We start from the raw sequence: 24,902 nt of genomic DNA on the forward strand, positions 1-24,902 counted from the left end.
TTCCTATCAATTAAACTTTGCATCATCATCTTCAATTTCACCATTGTTGTCACCGCCACCACTGCTGTTGCCTTGATGACAATCACATTAATAATTTTCATTATCCTTGTCTTTACTATTTAACACAATGAATAAATACAAGGCTACACTGATTCACAGTAAAATTTGTTTATTATATTACATGTTTTAAACAGCGGCGACTTGTGAGCTGAAAATTGGTGGGGCGCAAAACTTTCCTTTAAACTAATCATTGATCTCAAACTGTTTTAATTAATTTTCAGTGATTAACAAGCATGCAAACGATCTGACTAATCAATTGGAAAGTGACACACAGCGTCTTCGCGTTTTAATCACTAAGCAGTGGCAGAAACTTCCTGATTTTCCTTGAGTATCAATACAATTAATCCACAAAATAGGCTACTCAATACTATCATATATAGCCAGCTCTCCCCAAATAGGCAGTTTTAGCGAGTAGCCTAGGCCTTATAGCCTACATTTATTTTCATTTTCAGTATGAAATTGTGCACATTTTTAATCAACATTATTTGCGGATACATGCACTTCTTTCTCCGCACTCGTATTCATGGCAAATATCCACAATGCGTAGGCTAGACTGTAAACAATCTTGAAGTGCATGACATGGCATCGGCGATGATGTGAAGTTACAGATGATAATGTTACAGCTTTCAGGGAGCAGGTAAACTAACGCTAGCTAACTAAACATCGCCTGTCAGTCAGCACATGTAGCGAGGCTGACCGGTGTTTTATAATGTGATTGCTAGTTTCTCAACGCTTAATGTCATCGTTACTTAGCCTACCTGGGTATTTTATTTTCAACACCAGTTCCACTATCCTCTTTCCCCTGGATAGTGCCATCTTAAACAGCTTTGTTGTGTGAGGTAAGATGGGTGAAATCGGCTGGTGGTAGAATCCCAGACAGTCGCGTGAGGTAACTTAGATGGGTAGAGCGCGAAATCGGCCGGTAGAATCCCAAAGCAGACCGCAATGACTTCACTTACTGCGATCTGCCATGGTTTTGAGTCGGGTTTTGTAGTTACTGCAATTTTTATACAGTTTTTTCTCTAAAATAAAGCAAAATTGAACTCTGAAACTTCGTCACAAGATAAAACAGATATCAAGAAGTTCATTTTTAGTTATAACTTAATTTCGCCAAAAATGTAGTTACTGCGGCAGTATAGTAGTTCTACATATCCACCCTTAGATTTTATGAACTTGTGGTCAAGAAGTTTTTGATCCAGCACATGTAGGCTATAGCTTAACCTGCTGTATATATGCAATCTCTCAGTATTTCATTGTAAACTAAAAAAGTGCAAATTTTTGATTTTTTGTCTAGACAATTGCATTTGTGGCACTTTATTTCTTCCAAAATTATGAATATAAACTAATCTGTTAGTACTGTAAATTGTACAAATGTCTTGCTTCATTTAAGCCATTATCAAGTCTCTGTGATGTTCACATCTGGAGTTATAAAGCTTTAAATAGGGTACCCCCTAAATGGGCAAGGATTGGCTAGATTTGGCTTGTGCGCTAAGGGGTTAAAAGAAGCCCCCCAATTCATGCACCAGACCCATTGAATCTCTTACTAGTGGAGAGGCTACACAGGCAGCATGCATAACTAAGTACACGCAGTGGTGGCCACAGTGACAATACATAGCCAGGGGTTGTTCTTTCCTTAAAATGGCTTGCACCCCCTGCAATCGTTCCGCCATGTTTGCGGCACCGTCATAAGTTTGTCCTCGAAGTTGGGACAGAGGAAGGCCTAGACACATCATCACATCACATGCCACATTGGCTATATTTTGCCCTGTCATTTATGACACTTTGTAGAGTCCCAGGAATTCTCCTTCGGTTGTAGAGCTGCACAGTTTCCGCCAGTGTATTGAAAGTCCGGTGGCCCGCCAGGCCTAAGTTGACCCCCCGCCGGGCCTAAGCATTGGCAATTTTTTGTTTTAATGTATTTTTAAGATGTTTTTTAAGCTACAGTTACAGTGGGGCGGCTCGGTTGGAAAACTCACCAGCGACTAGGGATGTATCCGAATCCGAATACTGTATTCGGGAAAGCACGAATAATGTGATGGAAACAGATATTTCTTCTACCCGAAGTTGCTCGTTATTATTCGGACTCGGAAAAATTATTCAGAAAAAAAAGTCAGCTCCATGTCAAGTTCTCATAGCGAGAACAGAGGGCAGAGAGAGAGAGAGAGAGAGAGAGAGAGAGAGAGGCACCAGTTACACACACCAACAAACTTTGAGCCACTGCGCTGCAAAACGTTTAATAAATAAGTTCTATGCGTCAGCCATTATGTTTCTTCAAATCGATTCATATCATTGTGGATGGCCATTAGATAAAAATGCCCATTCTGTTTGCAACAGGACTTTGATTTCACCAACTAGTCGTTTCATTTACTACACTTTATTGAAAAGTGATTGGTATATTCTGTAGTCGCCCCCCACCGTGTCCGCTCACAGCAGGCAGCGGGCTGAGAGCTGACCGTTCCCGCCTATCACTCAGGGAAACTCACGCATCGAGGAGGTGTGGGAGCTAGCGAGACACAAGCCTGGTGTGGCAGCTGGATTTCTTTAAAACCCCCGCAACCTATACATCAAAATCAAGCTTAGAACCTGTAGTTCTTAGCTGTATGTGTTAATTTCCTCCATTTAAAAAAAACCCAATCGAAATATTGAAAAGACCGACGTTTCACCTTGTATTTCAGTCAATATCCATCCGTTTAAGATGTAACATGCTGTATGTATAAGTCATAGGTCTTGGTTATAATGAACATGAAATCCAGCCACCAAGGGAAAATATGAGGACATCAGATGGTTTGCAATCTATCCAAACTTAGTTCAGTGGGGGGAAAACTAAAAATAAAACAGGCAAAAAAAGTTCATGTAGGCTATTACTATTATATGTAATTACTGTTGTAAAGTAGTAATTCATGTTTCCCTAGCGAACTGCAGTAACGTTAACACGTTAACTGCAGTAAACGCGAACAAAGCATCATTGAAATTTAAGATTATTCCCTTCAACTGAAGAATGTTTCTATATTTTACTGTAAATAGTTTCTATTTCCAATGCAAAACAGAATATTTCGATTTATAAAACATTTTTTTCTGTTTATGATTGTTCAATGCACCCCAGTTAAAGGGGAGGGGGTGATGGGGTTCAGACAGTTCATAAAACTTAGTTTAGTTAAAAATAAAAAAGAGAGAGAGATGAGAAGTACAGTATGAGGATGTGGAAATATATTTCATAATTAATTATATGCCATTGCACTGCCAATAAATATTAGGTGAGAAAATACAACATTTGCCTGATTTAACATGACTTCCGGTATAAACCACACCCACTTCCGGTATTCTATCCGAATACAGATACAGATAATTCTGTTGGTTGAACGGATACAGATACAGATACAGATAATGACGTCTCTGCACACACCTACCAGCGACATCTGTTGGTTAAAACGTGAACGCACTACAGGAAAACAGCAGGTCTGAGATCAGTGTACCCTTATTGTGCGTAGAGTGACGTTCAACACTTGACGTTTCCAACTATCACAAGCTAACGTTACCTAGCAAGCCACCATTTCTTATTTAGTAGGCTAACTAACCTTGATACAAACTGCCTTATCACTTCATCTCGTCAGACAGTACATTCTTTTTATATTAACTTAAGCAGTGTGTAGGTAACATAAAACTAGTAGCATGAATGTAACATTCGATACATTGTGACAATACATGACTTATTAATCCCCATCGAAATAACAACTTCACTTGACTATTAATAACGTTAGCTTGATGACATTGATGTGCATGACAACGTTGTCATAACATTTTTCCCGACCGTGAAAACTGCCTGACTTGTTTACATTTTAGACAGATGTGAGTAAATATATCGTTGTTTCCGTCGCAGCACTTTCGACACAAGTATTATTGGAAAAATCCTAAAATTTCTTCTTACAGTGAAGAGTGCCTGACCGGCAACCGTAGAAATGTGTTAACACAGTGGCAAAATTAGGCTATATCTAGAAATACCATCTTTGGGGAAAAAAACTCTACAGTTGAGGGTCAGGTACTTTTCATGGTAAGAAGAAATTTCAGGATTTTTTCGATATTGCTTGTGTTGAAAGTGCTGCGACGGAAACGACGATAGATTTACTCAGGAGCCACATCTGTCCAAAATGTAAACAAGTCAAAAATTTTTCCCGACCGTGAAAACTGCCTATGACAACGTGGTCATTTAGCTAACTTAGCTAGCTAGCCAAACAGTCAGTAACACAGATACTTCCTTTGTGACATTTAGGGATACTGTCAAGGAGGAAAGGTACTAGAAAAGCCAAAAAACCTTACAGTTTTTGTTTAAATTTGCCCAGCAGTCCAAGGCTTGTTGTAAGATTCAGTAGGCAATCAGGACTTGAAAAGTTTTTTGTAGAGTGCAAAACCTTTGATATTGTTTATTTTAATTTAATTTAATTTCATTTCTTTTGTTGTTGTTGAAAGCACAGCATTCCAAGACTGTACATTGTTGTCAGATTCTTTGTAAGACTCTGCTATGCTGTAAATAGTTGTTGATTTTTTTAAATGTGTGTTGAATAAATGACTTATTTATAACAACATTCACATTACGTAGTCAAATCTCCAGTCAGCTTTTAGACTTAATGTAGGGCCCTATGGAATCTGTGTTATAGCTTCTTTAAATTCTCAATTCCGCGATTCCATCCATGATTCTGTTATCACAGAAACTATAGGGCCCTACCGTAATGCTGCCATCAGTCTGTCGCTGGCCCACAGGCCCCCGTCAAAAAAGACACTTGGCCGCCGGCCCGCACCGGGCCGCCGGCCCTCATCAAAAGATACTTGCCACCGGGCCTAACAACTTTTCTGGGGAAAACCCTGGAGCTGCATCTACAAAGCGCAAACATATTGACTCCTGCTCAACTCCTGATATATCCTGGGTGCCATCAATGATAAATGCGAACTGGACCACTGGCATTGATGTTATTTCCGACAATTTCTTTGACGATTGCCCATCAGCTTCAAAATTTCATTTTGCATTTGGGGACTGGTGAAATCAAAGTGACCTTTCAGCCAGGTGGTCAGCTCTGTGTCGCCTTCTGCCTTATACTTTAGAAGCTGGCTGAAATTCCCACTCTCCTTATCAACGCCTCGAAAAGCCAGGCCAAGTACTTCACACCCCAACAATCTTCATAAGATTTCTCCTCGCTTGTTGTTGCTGTCTTTCAACAGGCTTTGGCTCCTGAATCTGAGTCATCACAGCTAATTTGTGACACTGGCTGTCTTTATGTGCACTAAATTTCTCCAGTGCCTTCTTCCAATTTTGAAAGCCAGTACTGACAAAAGCTGAATCTGCTTTTGACACAAGCTTAGACTTTTGTGTTGCAAAGTATTTAGCACAATAGAAACAGAGGACCCCCTTTAAGGAAGGGCTGTAATGCAGCCAAGTATAATCTTTAAACCATTTCTCCTGAAAGTAGAGTGTCCTATTTGATAGGGTTTGTAGCAGCCAATAATGTAATAACTACCGTTAATGTAATAACTGACAATAACGTTATAATTTTTCCGTTCATAATGTAATAAAAGTCGATAATGTAATAACTGACCAATAATGTAATACATTTTCTGAACCAATAACGTAATAACTTTTTGCATATAATGTAATACGTTATTGCATTATTGGCTGGTTATTACATTATTAGCTGGGTTTTTAAAAAATCATTAAAAAATGTAATAACAGGAGCCGATAATGTAATAATATACTTATATCGCTTTAAGTTTTATTTATTGGCTATAAAGTGTCACACTTCCATGACTTACCCTTGCTTCCTCTTTCAAATAGCTGCTCAAAAACCTGACCACACGCGCACACACACACACACACACCTACTCTCTCTCTAGGAATTATGACTATTTATTTGTTTGTGGTGCTTGGTTAGACTTATCTCCAGCCCTGCCTTCTACTCCTTAACCATTTGAGTACCAAATGAAATGCGAGCACATATGTTTGCAAACACAGACAATTACTCTTATGTCATATAATATGAAATCTATACCTCTTTGAAGATGCTTTGTCCACGAATACAAAGACCACCATTTCTTCTCATGAAAAATGTCATCTTTAATTAAATGTATTTAAATATGTTTTGTGTAGCGACCCGGTTGGAAAAGCTAATTTCTCCGATGCAGTTTACTGGCGGTTGATTTAATTAGCAGTATTAATGTGACGAGAAGCGCCTTGTCATTTGAATGCATAACACGCAATTCCTTGAAGAGTCGACACATTTTATGCGTGACAGTTTAACTGTTAGGTACTTGTAAACCGTACTGTTATATTTGTCGTTTTTTATTAATAAAAAATCTATTGCATATATTGTTGGTGCTCCTTACATTTCGGTGGGTGTTCCTAAGTTTTTGAAGTTGGGAGCACCAGTGCTACCAAGTAAAAAAGTTAATTTCGAGCCCTGATATATTACTGAAGCTGCACTTCCCTGGCATATTGTCGGCACAGTAGGGCCTACGTTTACTAACTGCTACATCAGCAGAGGCGTGCCTGTAAACAGACTGAGCCGGACCGAATTAACCACCAAAAGCCACCAAAATACCGCAAAGGTTACGTGCCAATTTACGTTTTATTACATTACATACTATTTTTTATGATTGGATTAATTAGTAATTATATTTGATGCAACTTTAGCTATATTTCCATTACTTTTCCAAAACTTTTCAAAAAATATTATTTTCCATAACTTTTCCAGGGCCTGGAAATTGCATTTCAAATTTCAATGACTTTTCCAGGTTTTTCATGACTGTACGAACCGTGTATTCAGCACTCTCTCTCTCTATGTACTATATATACCAAACCTGACTCCTGAAAGATTACATGAAAATGTATTACCAAATCAGAATCCTTGCCCTATTGACATCCCTGGCTATTTTAATACAGTCATGACAAGCTCAACAAAGAGTCTAAAACCGAAGCAAATTATATCTATAGTTCATTCTTTTTTATTTTTGCCATTTTCTCCATTTTTAGTCGTTATACCAATTCTCTGTGTGTATCACGGTCCTGGTCGATGCGCTATCCTCTGTTGGTCTGGGGAGGGTGTAGACTATCACATGCCTCTGATACATGTAGAGTCGCCAACTGCTTCTTTTCACCTGACAGTGAGGCAGAGGTGGGAGTAAGTCACACTTGTGCAAGTCACAAGCAAGTCTCAAGTCTTAACCTTCAAGTCTCAAGCAAGTCCCATGTCACTGTGTTTAGACTCAAGCAAGTCAAGTCAAGTCACCATGAAAGAAGTGCTTAAAACAAGAGAGAAAGGGGCACAATGGCAAGCCATGTCATGAGAAAACTGCACCTGTTAGTGAGTTAGTTAGTTTCTACAACTAGGGATGGGCATGGTTAGAATTTTATCAATACCAATACCACTATTGATACTGCTTATCAATACCAATACTTATCAATACTCTTATCGATACTTCCTAATTTGGAGTGAAAAATACATGTTGTTAAAAGAATTATCAGTACTACTTTTATATTAGTTTGGGCAAAAAATATTTAACAAAATAGTTCTGTTGAAAAAATGAAACATAGGCCTACATATTCCTTCATGCTAAAAGACATTGTTTATTATTATGATAACAAAAATAATAAAACATTGGAATATGTAGTTAACTTCTTTATTCTTATTGCAAAATTTTTTGTTCATAAACAGAAATTCTCTAACTCCCGACCTGCCTTGCATCTCTTTTTGATTGAATTGGATTCACTTCTATCGTCAATTAAAATACTAAAGGACAATAAAAGTCAAAAGTTGATAAAATATTTACAAATTTTTTTTTTGAAGAACCCCCTGTTGAAATGTAACTGAAATAACTGGTTATTCTCACTCCTTACCTTTGTATATCTTAATGTATATTCATTTTAATTTAATTATTTGTACTATTACTGACTAGGGAATGTCTGTATTCACACTATTCTTTTCCTTACTTTAAAAAAAAAATTTTTTTTTTCCTTCACCTTTTGATCTTTGGTAATTTATTATTTTTTTTCCTATTATTTTATATATTGTACCATGTCTTCTGTTTTTCAATAAGATACTGTAACATTTGAATTTACATATTGCTGTACTTTCCTGCTTCAACCTGTACTTTGTAATTTCTACCAATAAAAATTAAAAAAAAATTTAAAAAATTAAAAAAAGAAGACGTTAATAGTACGTCGCCACAACCACATTTTGTTAGTAGGGATAATCCCGAATTTGGGATGAACGCTGCAAAATTTTCATTTTCACGAAGCGAATTAAGAGTCTAAAGGTTTATTTGCTGGATAACATACAACACACGATAAAATCACACACACAGAATTTACCATCTTTGAAATTAACCATCTTTGTAAGACTGGCATTTAGAAAGAAACATGTTTTTAGCATTTAAGAGACCGACAAGAGCATTTAAGACTGGTTCTCAAAATCGGTCCTGGGGGCTCCTGCGTAGCCTATATTGGCTTTTCTCCATTGGTTTTGATGATGGTAAATGGTAAATGGACTGCATTTATATAGCGCTTTTATCCAAAGCGCTTTACAATTGATGCCTCTCATTCGCCAGAGCAGTTGGGGGTTAGGGGTTAGGTGTCTTGCTCAAGGACACTTCGACATGCCCAGGGCGGGGTTTGAACCGGCAACCCTCCGACTGCCAGACAAGTGGTCTTACCTCCTGAGCTATGTCGCCCCGATGATCTACAAGAAAATTTAAAAAATAGCTTAATAATAATTAGAAATTCAATGTAGGCCTACATTATTTTTGTCTTCATGCACCAGGTGGAAAACTTGCTGTACGAAGTGCGTTGTCATATTTACACGTCCGCAGATCAGTTGGTACTTGGTAGATTTGTTAATCACCGCTGACAGTGTTAATTTTTATTTGGTAAAAGTGACTTGCGAACGATCGCTCAGCTAGCGTCATCCAGCAAGTGAACACCACAAACGGCGATGGAGTAGTAGCAGTTACTGGCTCATTAACTGACTGTGGCGAAAACCTACGACGATAACTTGCTCGGTTAACAGCAGGTCTACCAGACAGTTATATGAAAAGTAGCCTAGTCAAATCACCAGTAGCCTACACATCTCTGATTGATTGACCATCAGGGTAGTCGATGTTCTTCCCCTGTAGCTCATATTGCTAATGCGTGAGTACAACATCCGGAGAATCCGCCCCTTCCTCACCACCTACGCAACCCAGCTCCTGGTTCAAGCGATGGTCCTGTCCCGCTTGGACTACTGCAACTCGCTACTGGCTGGTCTGCCAGCATCCGCCATCAGACCCCTGCAGCTCATCCAGAATGCTGCAGCGCGTCTGGTCTACAACCTCCCCAGACATTCCCATGTCACCCCCCTGCTCACTGACCTCCACTGGCTGCCTGTTATGGCTCGCATCAAATTTAAGTCCTTGGTGCTTGCATACCAGGCAGCTAAGGGGTCAGCACCAGGGTACATTCAGAGGATCATCAGACCCTACACACCAGCCAGACCTCTCCGTTCTGCCACCTCTGGACGCTTGGCACCTCCCCCTCTTCGCGTCTGCACTTCCCGCTCCCGTCTGCTGTCTGTCCTGGCCCCTCGCTGGTGGAATGACCTCCCCGTGACGGTCAGAACAGCAGAGAATCTCACCACTTTCAAACGCAGACTGAAGACTCATCTCTTCAGGCTGCACCTCTCCCCACCCCTCCCTAGCCTATAGTTCAGCTCACTGTACCTAGCTAGGATAATTTGATTATGTTAGTGTATCTGGCAGGATTGTTTTTGTATGATTAGGTGTGATTCCAGTGCTAGTTTGTACTTGGTAGGATTCTTGCTTGCTGAACAAGCTTACTCTACAGGGTTGGAGTCCTGATCGATGTGGTCACTTCTGGCACTACGATCCTTACTTCACTCTAGTGTTTCTTTTGCGCCTCTACATCATGAAACCTATGCACTTGTTGTACGTCGCTCTGGATAAGAGCGTCTGCTAAATGCCTATAATGTAAAAAAATGTAATGTGAGCTAACCACGGATAGCCTACCTAGCTCACTGGCAAGCTGATATGCTAGCTAAGCATATTCGTTTTGCTGAGAAACATAAATTGAAGATAACGGAACATAATTGTATTATTAATGTCATACATATAACGTGATTACATGACACAGTACAGTCACGGATGGAAATTAAACTCGGTAAACATTTGATAGGCCTAATATATTTTAAAACATAACGGCAGACAGTCAGCTAGCCTCAAGTTCGTTCTGCAATCGTTCATTCTGGTTGATGGGCTTTTCCGCACCAGACTGTCAATCACATTGTAAAAAACACAGAACTGCTTAACTCTATGGTTTTGGCTCCAAATCGACAACATGGCCGCGCCCGCCATTGAGCTTCAAAACGTGTTTTAGAGACCCACGGAGGGTCAACGGGTGACGTCACAGTAGCTTTGTCCCAAGCGGCCAAAACCAGACTTCGTTTTTGAAGCTCATTTCCTGGTGTTGTAGTTCCTGGTTGCTCACTAGCGCCACTACGGATGGCTCCAGTATAGGTGTTTTCATATCCGGTTTCCATGTAAGTCTACGGTACAAATGCGATCAAAATACAAAGTCAATAATTTTTTCTCACAAGAACAAATAGTCATAATAGGTGTATTTTATTCGTCTTATGACTGTCCATGGGTCGATTTCATGATTTATTGCGTCATTTGGGCACAGTGCCAATATTTGTTCTGGACCAATGAGGTACAGCTTGCGTCACTTCCGTATTACTGCAGAGGACTGAGCTACAGTAGGGGCAACAGTCTATGGTCACTGGGGTGGGCGGTGGCGCTTCTTGGCCTTGACATTGCGGCTCCGGCCACGGTCCACCTGTGCGAAGTCAGAAAATGCAGGCATCCCATTTCGTGGTGATTTCATTATGGCGTGTGCTATTTACAGCTGCACTAGACGACCATAAAATAATCCTCCTCTTACGTTTTTCGGTAGCCGAGTCATTTTTACTATTTCCTTTAGCCTACTTAACCAAATAATTAGTTGGCAGAAAGCGTAATCAGCTAACGCTTATTTGCTATATGTGGTAGTCCAGTAGCCTATGCTAAAACAGTTCGCAACTTCGGCTACCAAGCCATTTGACTAGCTAGCTAACCCTAACCGGCAAATATTCCATCTGTCAAACGTGTTTGACGGTTTGTCAGTCGTGTACATTCCGTAAATGTCTACCTGGGCTATGCTGCACGAATGTGACAAAGCTAGAAGCTAACAAGAAAATAATAATAATTAGAAATTCAATGTACATTATTTTTCTCTTTATGCAACAGGTGGAAAACTTGCTCTTCAAAGTGCGTTGTCATATTTACACGCCTGTAAATCAGTTATTAAAATACTTGGTAGATTTGTTAATCAGAGCTGACAGTGTTAATTTTTATTCGGTAAAAAGTGACTTGCGAACGATCGGTCAGCTAGCGTCACCCAGCAAGTAAACACCACAAACGGCGATGGAGTAGTAGCAGTTAATGGCTCATTAACTGACTGTGGCGAAAATCTACGACGATAACTTGCTTGGTTAACAGCAGGTCTACCAGACAGTTATATAAAAATTAGCCTAGTCAAATCACCAGTAGTCTACACATCTCTGATTGATTGACCATCAGTGCAGTCGATGTTCCCCTGTAGTTCATATTGCTAATGCGTGAGCTAACCACGCAGCTTACCTAGCTCACTGGCAAGCTGATATGCTAGCTAAGCATATTCGTTTTGCCGAGAAACATAAATTGAAGATAACTGAACATAATTGTATTATTAATGTCATACATATAACGTGATTACATGACACAGTACAGTCACGGATGGAAATTAAACTCCGTAGACATTTGATCATATATTTTAAAACATAACGGCAGACAGTCAGCTAGCCTCAAGTTCGTTCTGCAATCGTTCGTTCAGGTTGATGGGCTTTTCCGCACCGGACTGTCAATCACATTGTAAAAATCACAAGACCGCTTAACTCTATGGTTTTGGCTCCAAATCGAGAACATGGCCGCGCCCGCCATTGAGCTTCAAAACGTGTTTTACAGACCCACGGAGAGGCAATGGGTGACGTCACAGTAGCTTTGTCCATATTTTTTACAGTCTCTGCTTTGTCCATATTTTTTACAGTCTGTTTTTAACCAACCATTGCTCAGCCTATTTGACTTCTCCGATGTCTTCGTTCGCCGTGCTTTCAAAAAGGGCTTGTTAATAAAAAATAAGATAATCCACAGAGCTTTAAAAAATCTGATTATTTAGTGGTCTTGACGATGAAAATGCGTCTATTTTATAAATGAAGTTGTAAGCAAGCCTTTATTTCACTTGTACTTCAAAGCTTCCGGTGTTCATGGCTTTGTGGTGGTCATATCCCTTCAAGTTTAAACTGTTATCTTTTTGATGATTAGCTGATTTTACTAAATCTGATCCTATAAATGTTTTGACGTGAATGACAAGACGACACGGGATTTCCCAATGGTTGATTACGGATTATTTATTATTATTATGATCATTGCATATTCTTCATAAAATTGGCACGCTTGTTAACCAAGAAAATAAATTAATACAGTTTGAGATTGATTATTATGTAGGCTACGTTGCGATTTAAGCTTATGGTAATTCTTTAACCCTTTGATGCACAACATGGGTCAAAAGTGACCCAGCTGTGTTTTTATTTTCTATATCTTTGCAAAAAAATAATTTCATCATTCAGTATTCCTGGTATTCCTCAATTAACTTGTTTTTGTTCATCACAAATTCTTATTTTAATTTTTCCTTTCTTACTTTTTGAATAAAAATCATTTTTGTATCACTACCCTTCTAATGCACAACATGGGTCAAAAATGACCCGTATTCATTTCCTATGTTATTTCATGCATGGCTGAGTGTTTCTTTGCTATATCTTTGAAATAAATGTATTTCATCATTTAATATTCCAAGTATTCATTAAATATCTTGTTTTTGATTACCACAAATCATTATTTTTATTTTTCCTTTCCTACTTTCACTATGGAATTTTATATAAACTTTTGATATTTGTAAATGTTTGCAATTAGGAACATATTTACTGCAGACAACTATTCACCTGCCACACATTTCACAATTCAACACGGCTGCTTTTGCACATCTGATACATGTAAGTCTTATTTTACAATTGTTTTACCTATTTTAAGAAAATATTTGATATCTTATGAAAGATAACTGTGCATAATATTTCAACATTAGGTTAAGGTTACCTTGACCTTGACATCCATTACTAGTGAGAAAGATAAATATGTCCAATACTATTAGCTAGCTAGCTGTTGACATATTCTATTCTAGCTAGCTAACGTTAGCTAGGTCAACAAAATAAAACTCGAAATATAACAGTATATTGATGTGCATTTGAAAACATTCTTGTGCTTTTGATTTTCTTTATCCAGAGTGTTAGTATGGCTGGTCCCAGTCATTCCAGATTTACCAGATTTACTGCTAAAATGGTCATAGAGACGCTGCCCAGGACCTGCACCCGGTTCAACAGCTGTTTCTCCGAAAGATGCCTGGGATATGTCCATCAGTGACATAGAATACTCAGAATTTGGATTCAGTGGCAACATGACCATGGTGAGCTATGTGCCGAAGAAGGGAAAGGCTGTTGTCCTCCTGAGCACCATGCATGATGACAAAGCAGTGGATGACAACAGTGTGAAGAAGAAACCAGAAGTGATCCAGTACTATAACAAAGCAAAAGGAGGAGTGGACACAATGGATCAGATGGTTGGCACCTACTCATGTAAGCGGAGAACACGGAGGTGGCCCATGGTGCTCTGGTACAATGTGCTGGATGTTGCCACCCTCACTGCCTACACAAACTTCATTGCACAACACCCTGATTACATGGGTGGTGTGACCAATGCACGGTGGCTATTCATCAAGGAGCTGGGCAAAGAGCTTGTCATGCCACATATGAAGAGGCGCATGGAGGGTGCACCCCACCTCCAAAAGCATATTACAGAGGCAATGGGAAGATGTGGGATAAAAAAACAAAACGCAGCCACCACCCAGCCACAGGAGGACATCAGACAGGAGGACCAAGTGAAGAGGAAGAGGTGCAAGATCTGCCCATCTGCCAAAGACAGAAAAGTCAGCAGCTGGTGTTTCCAGTGCACCAGGCCTGTGTGCAAGGAGCACAAGCATTTAGTTGTCATTTGCGACATTTGTGAGGCATGTAAGCACTGAGATGGCAATTTGCGCTGTACTCATGTGATTTTATTTAATCAGTTTTATTTTCTTTTATTCGGTCACATTCACCACAGTTCACTACAGTACCACAACAGATACACTACAGTTCAATATCAGTGTTACCGGTTACCAGTGATATATGCATGCTATGTGTGACAAAGTGACAAATAAACATATTTGAAATATTAAATGTATTATTGTTTGGTCTAAATCACTGCTAAAATAATTCTTTTAACAAAATTATTATTATAGTATGTCTTTATATTTTTAAAATCACATGGGTCATTTTTGGTCGATGTGTGTAAACTTGATGTAGTAATACAAAAACTATTTTTTGTTCATAAAGAAAGAAAGGAAAAATAAAAATAATGATTTGTGGTAATCAAAAACAAGATATTTAATGAATACTTGGAGTATTAAATGATGAAATAAAATTATTTCAAAAGATATAGCAAAGAAACACTCAGCCATGCATGAAATAACATAGGAAATGAATACGGGTCATTTTTGACCCATGTTGTGCATTAGAAGGGGTTTGCATAGCTTGTGCATCAAAGGGTTAAAGCGTTTACTTTCTCACGTATTTACATGAGTTAACAAAATATTACCAAATTAACTAACTGAAAAAGGTCTCTCACCAAGTATTCACTTAACCCATAATCAACAGTCGTGAACAAACGTGAAACACGATGTAATCCCACTGCAGACGGCGAGAGCTACTAGGACTATAGAGCTTTAAGCAAGCCTTTGCGCGACACAATCGGAACCCGTGTAGACACACGACGCGCCGCGCTGTGTTGCTTCGCCGTGCTGCTTCCGCGCTGCTTACGCTACGAGTGCGGTGGGTGCCCGGCGTTAGGAAAAGACAACCGCGGTGCTAAGAGAATCCGACTGCACTTACACCAGAGAGACTCAATTCAACATTCCTAAACAAATTCCCCTCCCTAACAAATGACCAAAGGCTGCGAGTCCTATTAGGAGAAGGACTGACAGCCTCACTCGCAGCTAAATACGCTTTTGCCTGTCACAGCCTGAGGGACAGAGGGTGAGCATCTAACATACATATGTATGTGTGTGTGTGTGTGTGTATATATGCATATGTGTTTGTATGTATATGTATGTGTGTATGAATGTGTGTGTGTGTATGTGCATATGTAGTGATGTACATATATGTGTATATATATGTGTGTATGTACAGTATATATATATGTCTATGTATATGCATATGTATGAGTATATATAATACTCTTATTGAGAAAATACTTCTTTTTTTTCAATTAATTTAATTTAGTTAACTTAATAGATAAGTATTATGTTCCTGTCATTTATGCCGTTATTGTTGTTGCTGCTTGTCTTCTTTTTTCTTTTTAATTATATATTATTACTGTAGTTGATTACTGTTATCACTACGCTTTGGCAATATGTATTTTTAAATATGTCATGCCAATAAAGCATTTGAATTTGAATTTGACTCAAAGCGAGAGGCTCAAATAACCCGGATATCCGGAGTCCAGTTTTAGACAGTAATTTGGACAGAGGATCTGTCTATTTTCCCTCCTTGCATTGCATTAGAGAGAACCGGATGGAGCCCGTATTATTAGCATTTGCTTATAACTGAATAGGGATTGAATGTTCAAAACATGAATTCTATTAACTGGATTACGTTTGGAAAGCAATACGATGAAAACGAACATTCTAGTCACACACTATTTTTGCAAAAAGGCAAGTTTGTTGTTTGGACTACATATCCCATCAGGAGTACTGCATCCGGCTTCTCTGTTTGGTTTTCATATGAATAAGTTGTACCAGAGAGACTTAGACCTGGTTGTAGCCCTCTGGTTGTCCCTCTATGTAGCTACATATTCATGATTTCAAGACTTCCGTAGCTAGAGCTAGTTTTGTCCAAAACTAGATAATCGTGAACGTTAACTATGCTAGCTTTGCTACTCGAGCTTCCATATTAGGCTATGTGAAACTAGCTATCCTAATATTAATGTAACGTTATACCAGCGACGTTTAGTGTACAGTAACATTATCACGACTACTCTCTTGTTACTACTATACGCTAGCTCACAGCTGTGCTATTACAGCAAATAGTGGTAAGTTAGCTATAGACTAACGTGTCTATAGCTATAGCTTATAGCATACAGCAGTTTTGACGAGGGTTAGCTAGGAAGCCAGGCAGCCAAGCAGCTTGCTTTGGATGAGCGGTAGCGATATTTTACTGTTTGTTTTTCTTCTTATCTATGTCTTGTAACGATTATCTTTGAACGTGTAATAAACTATTTTAATGTAAAATTAAGTGTGTTCTCCTTTCACCGTGTTGTACGCCAACAATTTGTACGTCTGCGCATGTAACTACATTGGACTACAATCAGTCATAAGCAGTGTGAACTGGAATCTGAGCGAGTCCACCATCTTCTTGTATAAATATCTTTGCTTACACTAGGCTACGTAATTATGCGACGGCGGATGTTATTGACGTGAGTCTGCCGTGGTGAAACTACAATGTTCCAAAGATGGACAACTAAAAGCGCAGATAGCAGATAGATACTTCGCCCCGTGCATTCTTACCGTGTTGTTTCGTGCAGGCTATATAAACGTGGCAACCCGGTGAAAAATATTACTTCATTGCCAAGGTTGGAATTTAAATAAAAAAGGAATATAGGCTACCAGTCACAAAAGTGAAACGAAATGTTTGTCACATTGAGAATGGTTGCTCACGCTCACCCTCCTGTCCACTCATATTTATCGACATTAATCCCAATTAGTATGATTGTATGAAAATAATTCATTAAATCTAATCAAGACCCTACTTACCCTTACTACTGTACATATCATCATTCATAAGTTTCAAACATGTGGAATTAAAAACATAATCTGGCTAAAAACGTCTCAGATCCCCTTTTCTTGAAAGACAGACTTCTGTGTTATGGTTAATATGCTGATTATGATCTGATTATAAGCCTATGCATATAACAGCTTAAGAACCACCACACAACTCAGTCACGTTGATCGTTTGTTGTTGCTGCCGTAAGGAATTGTGGGACGGCATTATCTCCTTTCCTTTCGTAAAGGACAGTCCATTGTGCCCTATGCTAAAGGAGATAAGATATGAAGCATTGAAGCACCTTTCCTTAGCATTTAGAGAATTCGAACAGCTCTTATCATGGCTGCCACTTAGATACTTCCGGGTAATTTCACTCAGTTAGGAACCTTCCTAAGCAAAAAAGACCATTTGGACGCAGCCTTAGTCTACCGAAGTGTTCATTCAGGTTATATTCAGATTTCAGACAGGTAGACACCCTAGCTAGCAGAATGCAAATACCTAGCTAGTCGAACGTGAACAATCCCTTAGCTATCATAGCTATATATCCTGTACTTAGCCATAGACTAGCTAGAGCTAACTTCAGCTTGCACGTTAACTAAATGGCAGCCTAGTTATCATACAAACATCGTGAAAATCACAGACGGCTGCCTTTCAGAATTGACGTCCACATAAAATAATGGCTATTCAAGTCAGCTAGCTAACACCAACCAATCGCATGATCCCAGTATGCCATTTAGCCAACAAGCTCTCGCAGGTGAGCCAAGGACACTGACAAGCCATTAAGATAGATTAGACATGTTCCAGGAGATCAACGTCCACGTTCTACATGATCAAAGATCGCATACGTAGCAACAAAAATCATGTTATTCTTCCAGGTTTTTTGACTAAGACACTCAGAAGTAAGGTAGGCTACAGCTAACTTCAGCTACCAACGCTAGACAACCGACCTGTATTGTTAGCTAGCTAACGTTAACGAATCCGCTATATCAGTAAATTTAAGCAGCTGCCTACCCAAGCTTGACACTGGACCGAACCCTAAAATGTGAACGTAGCTAGTTAACTTGTGAAACGACAATACGTCACCTGATCTAGCTAGCTAGTATTGGCAGTCACAGTCAACGTCCTCTCTGGTCTAATAGGTAACCGAATGACCATTAGGTACTAAACGGCTAATTATCTGGCTGCATATACACCATGTATGACACTCCAAAATGAAACTCTTTGATTGACTTGAACTGACCGCTGGTTGACTTCATGTAAGCAATTTGTGAGATTAGACTGATCAGACGGTCAACAGTCGGCCGACTTCGGCTCCCCGGCCTACCAGCACAAACGGGAAAGGAGAGGCCCGAGTGATCATCCCACACAAACGCAAGTGATACCATACTGCTGTTAAACCTTACCCGCTGCAGTATCCTTCTGAGCATGATGTCGGGTTGTCGCTGTATAATCCTAAATCAATCCAAATTAAAAGGGAAACTTTAATTCCGTGTCACGTTGTCCTGGAACACCACACCAAGCCCGCCCCGAACCTCGACCCTCCTCTGTAGGGATACAACACAGGGAGGTGGGTGGAGCTTCGTGCTAAGTGACATCCACTGAACTGTGGGAAGTAATACACTCGACGAGAGGCAATCATCTCTACATGTGGTTGTGGCGACGTACTATTAACGTCCTCGTAACGTCCGCTTTACGTATCAAATTACACAGTATTAACATAAAAACGTAAGACCAGCGCCCCGTCGCTGCGACGTCGCAAAACAACGTTGTGGATACCTAACATTCAAACATATCAAACGTTTTGAGTCAATTACAACGGGCTAACAAAGAAAATCCAGAAGAAAATATTCAGCAACCGAATTAATCCGTTTGAATGTTTTGGTACGTAATATGCTGTCCCAGCACGAATGCTTTTTATTAAAAAAATTTATAAAACGAATACTAAAGCAAGAAAAGAACAGAAGAGCACACGTTATAATTCCAAGACATTGGCAGGCTATAACCATTTGAAGTTATTATGAAAATAGTTCCTCAAAAGGTTTCTAGTTCCGGGGTAAAGTTCCTGCCGTGGAAACGCGGCTATAGAGGCATGGGAACTGGGTCTGAGAAACCGGGCCAGTATTGGAGGAATTTCCTTTATGGCAGGTCGTAAAACCATTAGGCCGAGGCTCCTGTATCCCGCAAGATGGATTTCGACCTCCTGAACTCCAGGGTGCCTTTTTCAGGACAAGAACCATCTGTTTGCAGAGGTCACTGCCCGGCCACAACTGGACATTACTTGTAGACAGCGAAACATTACCCTCATGAGGAAAAAGTGAGTCGGGACACCTCCTTCCTTTTTCCTTTACTCCAAACAAGGGATCTCATACAGAAACCATGCACTGAGCTGGAAAAATACATTTTTCTTTACAGAAGCACTGTATAAAGGAAACCGGACATTTTATTCAAATGCATTATGTGATCATTAAGATTGTCAGGATGCGTGGGGGGTTCGGACCCAAATGCAGAGGGGGAAAAACACAAGCTCCAAAAAGGGTAAGAACAAAAGACTTTACTTCACAAAAAGGGAACAAAGGGAACAAAAAGCCTCGCAGGGCAACTCTTCCAAAACAAAGGAAAACTTCAGAAATACAGGAAAACCAAAAGTCCAAAAAACACGTGGGAACAGAACGTGGCAGGAACACGATCAGCGACACGCAACCAAACAACCAACAAGGATCCAGCACTGAATTCAGGAGACGGGAAACTTAAATAGGCCACGACACAGACGAGACACAGGAGGGCACAATGAACAATCAGGCCACAGAGAGGGAAGGGAAAACGAGACAACCAGCAAACAATAATTGGATAATAGAAAACAATAATACAATTAAGCAGGACACAAAACAGAAGTGCCGCCATCTGGTGGCCCAACAAGGAAAGACAGAGGGAAAACACAGAACCCTGACAAAGATATTGTTTTGTCTGATGAAATATATTGTATTAGAGTAACATCATTACAATATACTGAACAAATGTAATATCTATATTAATACACATACTTTACCTAACTTAGGTTAAAGGTGTATATTGTGGGTATTCCTCCAATCAGAATTCAGGGATCTGATTGGGTTTTAACTATTAATTTGATTAGTAGAACTGTGAAAAGGGGAGGTTTCATGACAAAGAGTGACAGTATCAAGACAGACTGTGTTATGTCTGATCTTGTTTGAAGCGCATCGGAGTGGGGAGTACAGTAATATTAATTTCATAAACAGCGGACATAGATTTCATTTCTATTCAATAACTTAGGAGAAAAACGGGGCGACATAGCTCAGGAGGTAAGAGCCCTGGGCGTGTCGAAGTGTCCCAGAGCAAGACACCTAACCCCTAACTGCTCTGGTGAATGCGAGGCATCAATTGTAAAGCGCTTTGGATAAAAGCGCTATATAAATGCAGTCCATAGTCAATTTACCAAAACCTGCATTGGTAAAATATTCTCTCAGAAGGACATCTGGAAAAGGTCATTAAAATTCCAATTTGACCACTGACTAAGCAGTTCCGAGATTCATGACCTCTGTTTGGACATTTAAGGAGAAGGGACAGAGCAATCTGGGAAGACTGTAATCGACTTCCCACACTGCGCATACTCTGTGTTCCGTGTGTAGCTGAACAGGCTGGGTAAGAACTTTTTTGTATTTATGTTCTAAAAATTCCATATTTTATAATTGACTGTGAATTTTAAGCTAATGACCTACCTGCCTGTTAATAAATTCTTCTTATTTTTAACTTGCGTGGTCTTCATGACTCTAATCCATTTTATATTCTTTTCAGCCGAAATTCTGACTAAATACTCAGGGGGACAATTCTGACTAAGACCCACTGATCAGGGGTCTAGTACAGCGAAAGTCTTTAGTGAGGTCCTCAAGTTAGATTGGCGACCACGATCTGCCCGCTGACGGGATTGGTGTTGTATTGGTTCTGGAGTTTTTGGCTTAAGAAGACCCTTGGGCGTTATACGTCGGTTCTTGTCAAATTCGCCTTAAGGAGCCCGATAAATGCGCACTGTCCTGGGCTCATAACTGTCTATGCAAAAATGAATGCATGTATTATGGTGGTCAGTCTTCTACCCTCTGTAGGCTTCACCGAACTGAGATTTAGCAATATTGCTAATCCCGGGAGCATATATTGAGGAATGATGGCACTAGACAGAGTCGAGTGTAACCACTCCAAGCTCCATGTATAGTTAAAACCAAATTTTAAATTCTAATTTCATTTGGAGTCAGATAATTGCAAGAGTAAACCATAGTAACTGTTACGCGTACTTGCTGTGGTCATGGATATATTTGATGCATTGTTCCGCTCCTGTGTGAATATTCTGATGCTCCCATTGGAATATTGACAGTCCGGCGACAGGTCAGATATATCTCTGATGACAACATAGCCCCGTGTGCGAACGGAGAGTAACAAGAATGTTACTGGTCCGTTTCAGGCCAGTCTTAAGCGGGATATGGAGCAGCGCATTCATATCTGACCCGTGGCAACGGATCCAGTGCATTCTTAAGTATAATTGTGCCCTGTTCCTACGAACAGAGGGAAAACAAATAACATCTCTGGTTTTGACTCACACCAGCCAAGGGAAAACACGCTGTGCCTTCCCCTTCAGCTACAACCCCCAATGCTAGCTTGAAAAGGCTTGCTAGCTCCAGTTTGTCGAACACCAAAAACCAAATGAACACCACACAACTATTTTATATCATATTTATGATGCATATTTTAACCAGCATGTTGATATCTCATTAGGCCATGGACAAGAGCCCCTTTTACACTGCAGGGCCGAACGGTTCTGAGCATGGAGAGGAACGGTTCCAATGGTGTTTCCACCTGGAAACGGTTTGGCACGGAATGATTACAAACCGTGCCCAGCACGATATTTTCGGCACGGTTAGACAACCGTGCTCAGTGCAGCAAAACCGTTCGGGTGGGCAGGCTTAACGACGTATTCACTGATTGGTTTCACATTACGTCAGCTTTGTGACTCTGCATACGGTCTCTTCACGTCCTCTTCCATAAGCTAGGTCAGTGGAGAAGCTAATATAAATAAAAATGCCATGAGGACTGGTTATTTTACGACCATAGAGCAATGGTTGGTAATGTTGCGACTAACCAAATTATGACCAAAGTGCAACGTTGTCATTACGTAGTGTGTTTGTTAGCTTGTCCGAATTCATATTACATATATCTGTAATTCATTTATGACTAGTCAAAATGATAATTTAAGATATCTCTAATTACATTTTGACTAGTAAGATTTCGCCATTAAGTTATATAGAACTCCAACTCAGTTTTGACTAAAACGTGAATTCCAGATATCTCCATTTAAACTATGACTAGTCGTAACTCAGATTCGAGATATCTTCACTTTAGTTATGACTAGTCCTAATTCCAATTAAAGATATTATGGCGATCTTGCCTCCGTGACTGTAGCTAGTTGTAAATATTTGTAAATACATGATCGTGTTTGTGTTGTTATTAAATGTGCTTAGCCTGTTAATAGTCGCTTATGTAGCGCTAGCTAATTTCGTTGTATTTGTGTTTGTTGGACCCTTATGCTTTTGTACAGTAGTGTTGTTAATGTCGCTGTGAATACCGCTGTAAGTAATGTTAGTTTTATGTTCTTGTTGTTGTGTGCAGCGAGTTAAGCCAATCAGGGCGTCCCAGGGCTATACAAGAGCTGGTCACCCGATCTAACGGGTCAGATCTTTAAAACTGTTAAGAAGCAATGTCTGCAATAAAGCGAAGCTCCGCTGGGGCGATTCGTAAACGGCCAACCCCGTCTCCGCCTCTGTTTTCCGCGTCGAACGCTACAATATCTTTAATTCCTTGTTATTGAAGATATCTAAATTATCTTTTTTGATATCTGAAAGTATATTACAGTCAAAAGACAATTGTAGATATGAACTGGAGGTATGACTAGTCAAAACTAAAGTGGAGATATCTTGAATGAGTTATTACTAGTTGAAACGAGACCGATCTTATTTTGGAGATATCTTCAATTATCATTCTGACTAGTCGGAATGCATTTATAGATATCTTCTATTATCATTACATTTATTTGGCAGACGCTTTTATCCAAAGCGATGTACAAAAAGTGCATTTCATGGTCATGGACAACTACAAAACACAGGTTCAATGAGATACAATACTTATTTTGTACAGCTATTTCTAGCCAAGAACACAGTTTAGTTCACACAGTGAACACTATTCTGACCTGACCTCTGCAAAGCCAACTAGGCAGAAGAATAAGCTACGGTATTAGGACAAATACAAATGACCAAATTATCATTTTGGCAAGTCAAAATGCAGTTGTAGATATCAAAAACTGGCTCCTTGTATGAATTTCCTTGTTCTACTAACGCAGCAACCACCATGTCAGACCAACTTGAACCAGAGTCAAGCGTCTTTGTCAAGGTTTTCAATGCTGCGGCCCGTGCGAGAAATTAGCTGTTAACTTTGCTTTTTTAAAACAAGATGACTGTTTAGCCCCATCTTTTTCTATTTTGTGGCATTTTTAGAGAACAGCAACCGCCATTTCTTAAACCATAATTGATCACAATAGGTTTGCAAAACATTAGGCTACATTTACAAAATATTGTATTTGCCAGATGCTTTATCCAAAGCGACGTTACAGGCCTACACTGTAAAAAGTTTTCTTGTAAAAAAACAGTAAACAGCTGGCAGCAGGGTTGCCATTATGTTACTGTAAAATTAACATTTTTTTACTGTCACTAACATTTACGGTTTTGTGCTGTTAATGAAAAATACAGTAAGAACTGTTTTTTTATTACTTTCACAGTATTTTACTGTTAACTGACTTGTTTAAAAATACATTATATAGCTGTTTTTTTTTTTTTTTTACAATATCTTACAGTTCACTGATTTGGTTTAATACACTATTTAGTTTGTATTTTTACATACATTTTAATAAACCTATTTTTTTTTAACCTAAATTAATACTGACTTAGCAGGTTATACACATAGGAATAGTCACATTACATACGATTAAAGGCACTTTTGTTAAGAAAAAGGCTATAATAGACCTTACTGGTTGTCAGTCCAGTGTTTCCCACAGGATTTTGTGAGACTATGGTGGGTGGACCTCAGACCCTCTAGGGGGGTCCGGGGATGCGCTCCCCCGGAAGAAAATTTAGTACATTCTAAAGTTAAATGCATCAATCCGGTGCACTTTGAGAGCAAAATTAAGAGGCTAGATCTATGAAGAACTTTGTGCTCTTGTAAACAATTTTGTGCCATAGTAAACAATTTAATCATAAACACATTGGTCAACACATAAACACAAAAGTCCATATTTCATGCTTCGGGGGCTTTAATACAGATTTATGATTTATCTTATAGGTAGAGGACATGGTATTCATCAACTCTCATTGCCTTTTGTAGCTGACATTTGTATTGTACCTCTCCAAAAATGAATAAAATGCTTTTTGTCCATTATAAAGCATATAAATCAGCCCCTTATGAAGGTTTAAGATGAAACATTGCTATCAGATTAAAAAATAATGCAAAAATGTTGTCACACAAAGCGGTAGAGTACCTAATGTGTAATATTTAACTCTTGTATGTATTTCTATACTCTGTATAAGAAAAATTTTTGGTTACGCTGACCTAAAAAAAACACTATTTCAAAATCGAAATTAGACATGTTAAACATTGTTAGAAAGCTTATACTCTCACCCACTGAATAAATGAATTGTCAATCAAGCCAGACTGTGC

At 39.3% G+C, this 24,902-nt stretch overlaps 1 protein-coding gene across 1 annotated transcript in view; it reads right to left on the minus strand.

The window, feature by feature from the left end:
• Positions 1–18,772, minus strand: part of eea1 (early endosome antigen 1) — a 273,538-nt gene extending 254,766 nt beyond the window's left edge. The window contains exon 1 of the mRNA XM_035426231.1: positions 18,536–18,772. Within this exon, the coding sequence (XP_035282122.1) occupies positions 18,536–18,559 (24 nt within the window). The 5' untranslated portion in view covers positions 18,560–18,772. The remainder of the gene's footprint in view (positions 1–18,535) is intronic.
• Positions 18,773–24,902: the final 6,130 nt, after the last annotated feature.

The sequence above is a fragment of the Anguilla anguilla genome, chromosome 7, assembly GCF_013347855.1.
Source record: "Anguilla anguilla isolate fAngAng1 chromosome 7, fAngAng1.pri, whole genome shotgun sequence".
Classification (NCBI taxonomy): domain Eukaryota; kingdom Metazoa; phylum Chordata; class Actinopteri; order Anguilliformes; family Anguillidae; genus Anguilla; species Anguilla anguilla.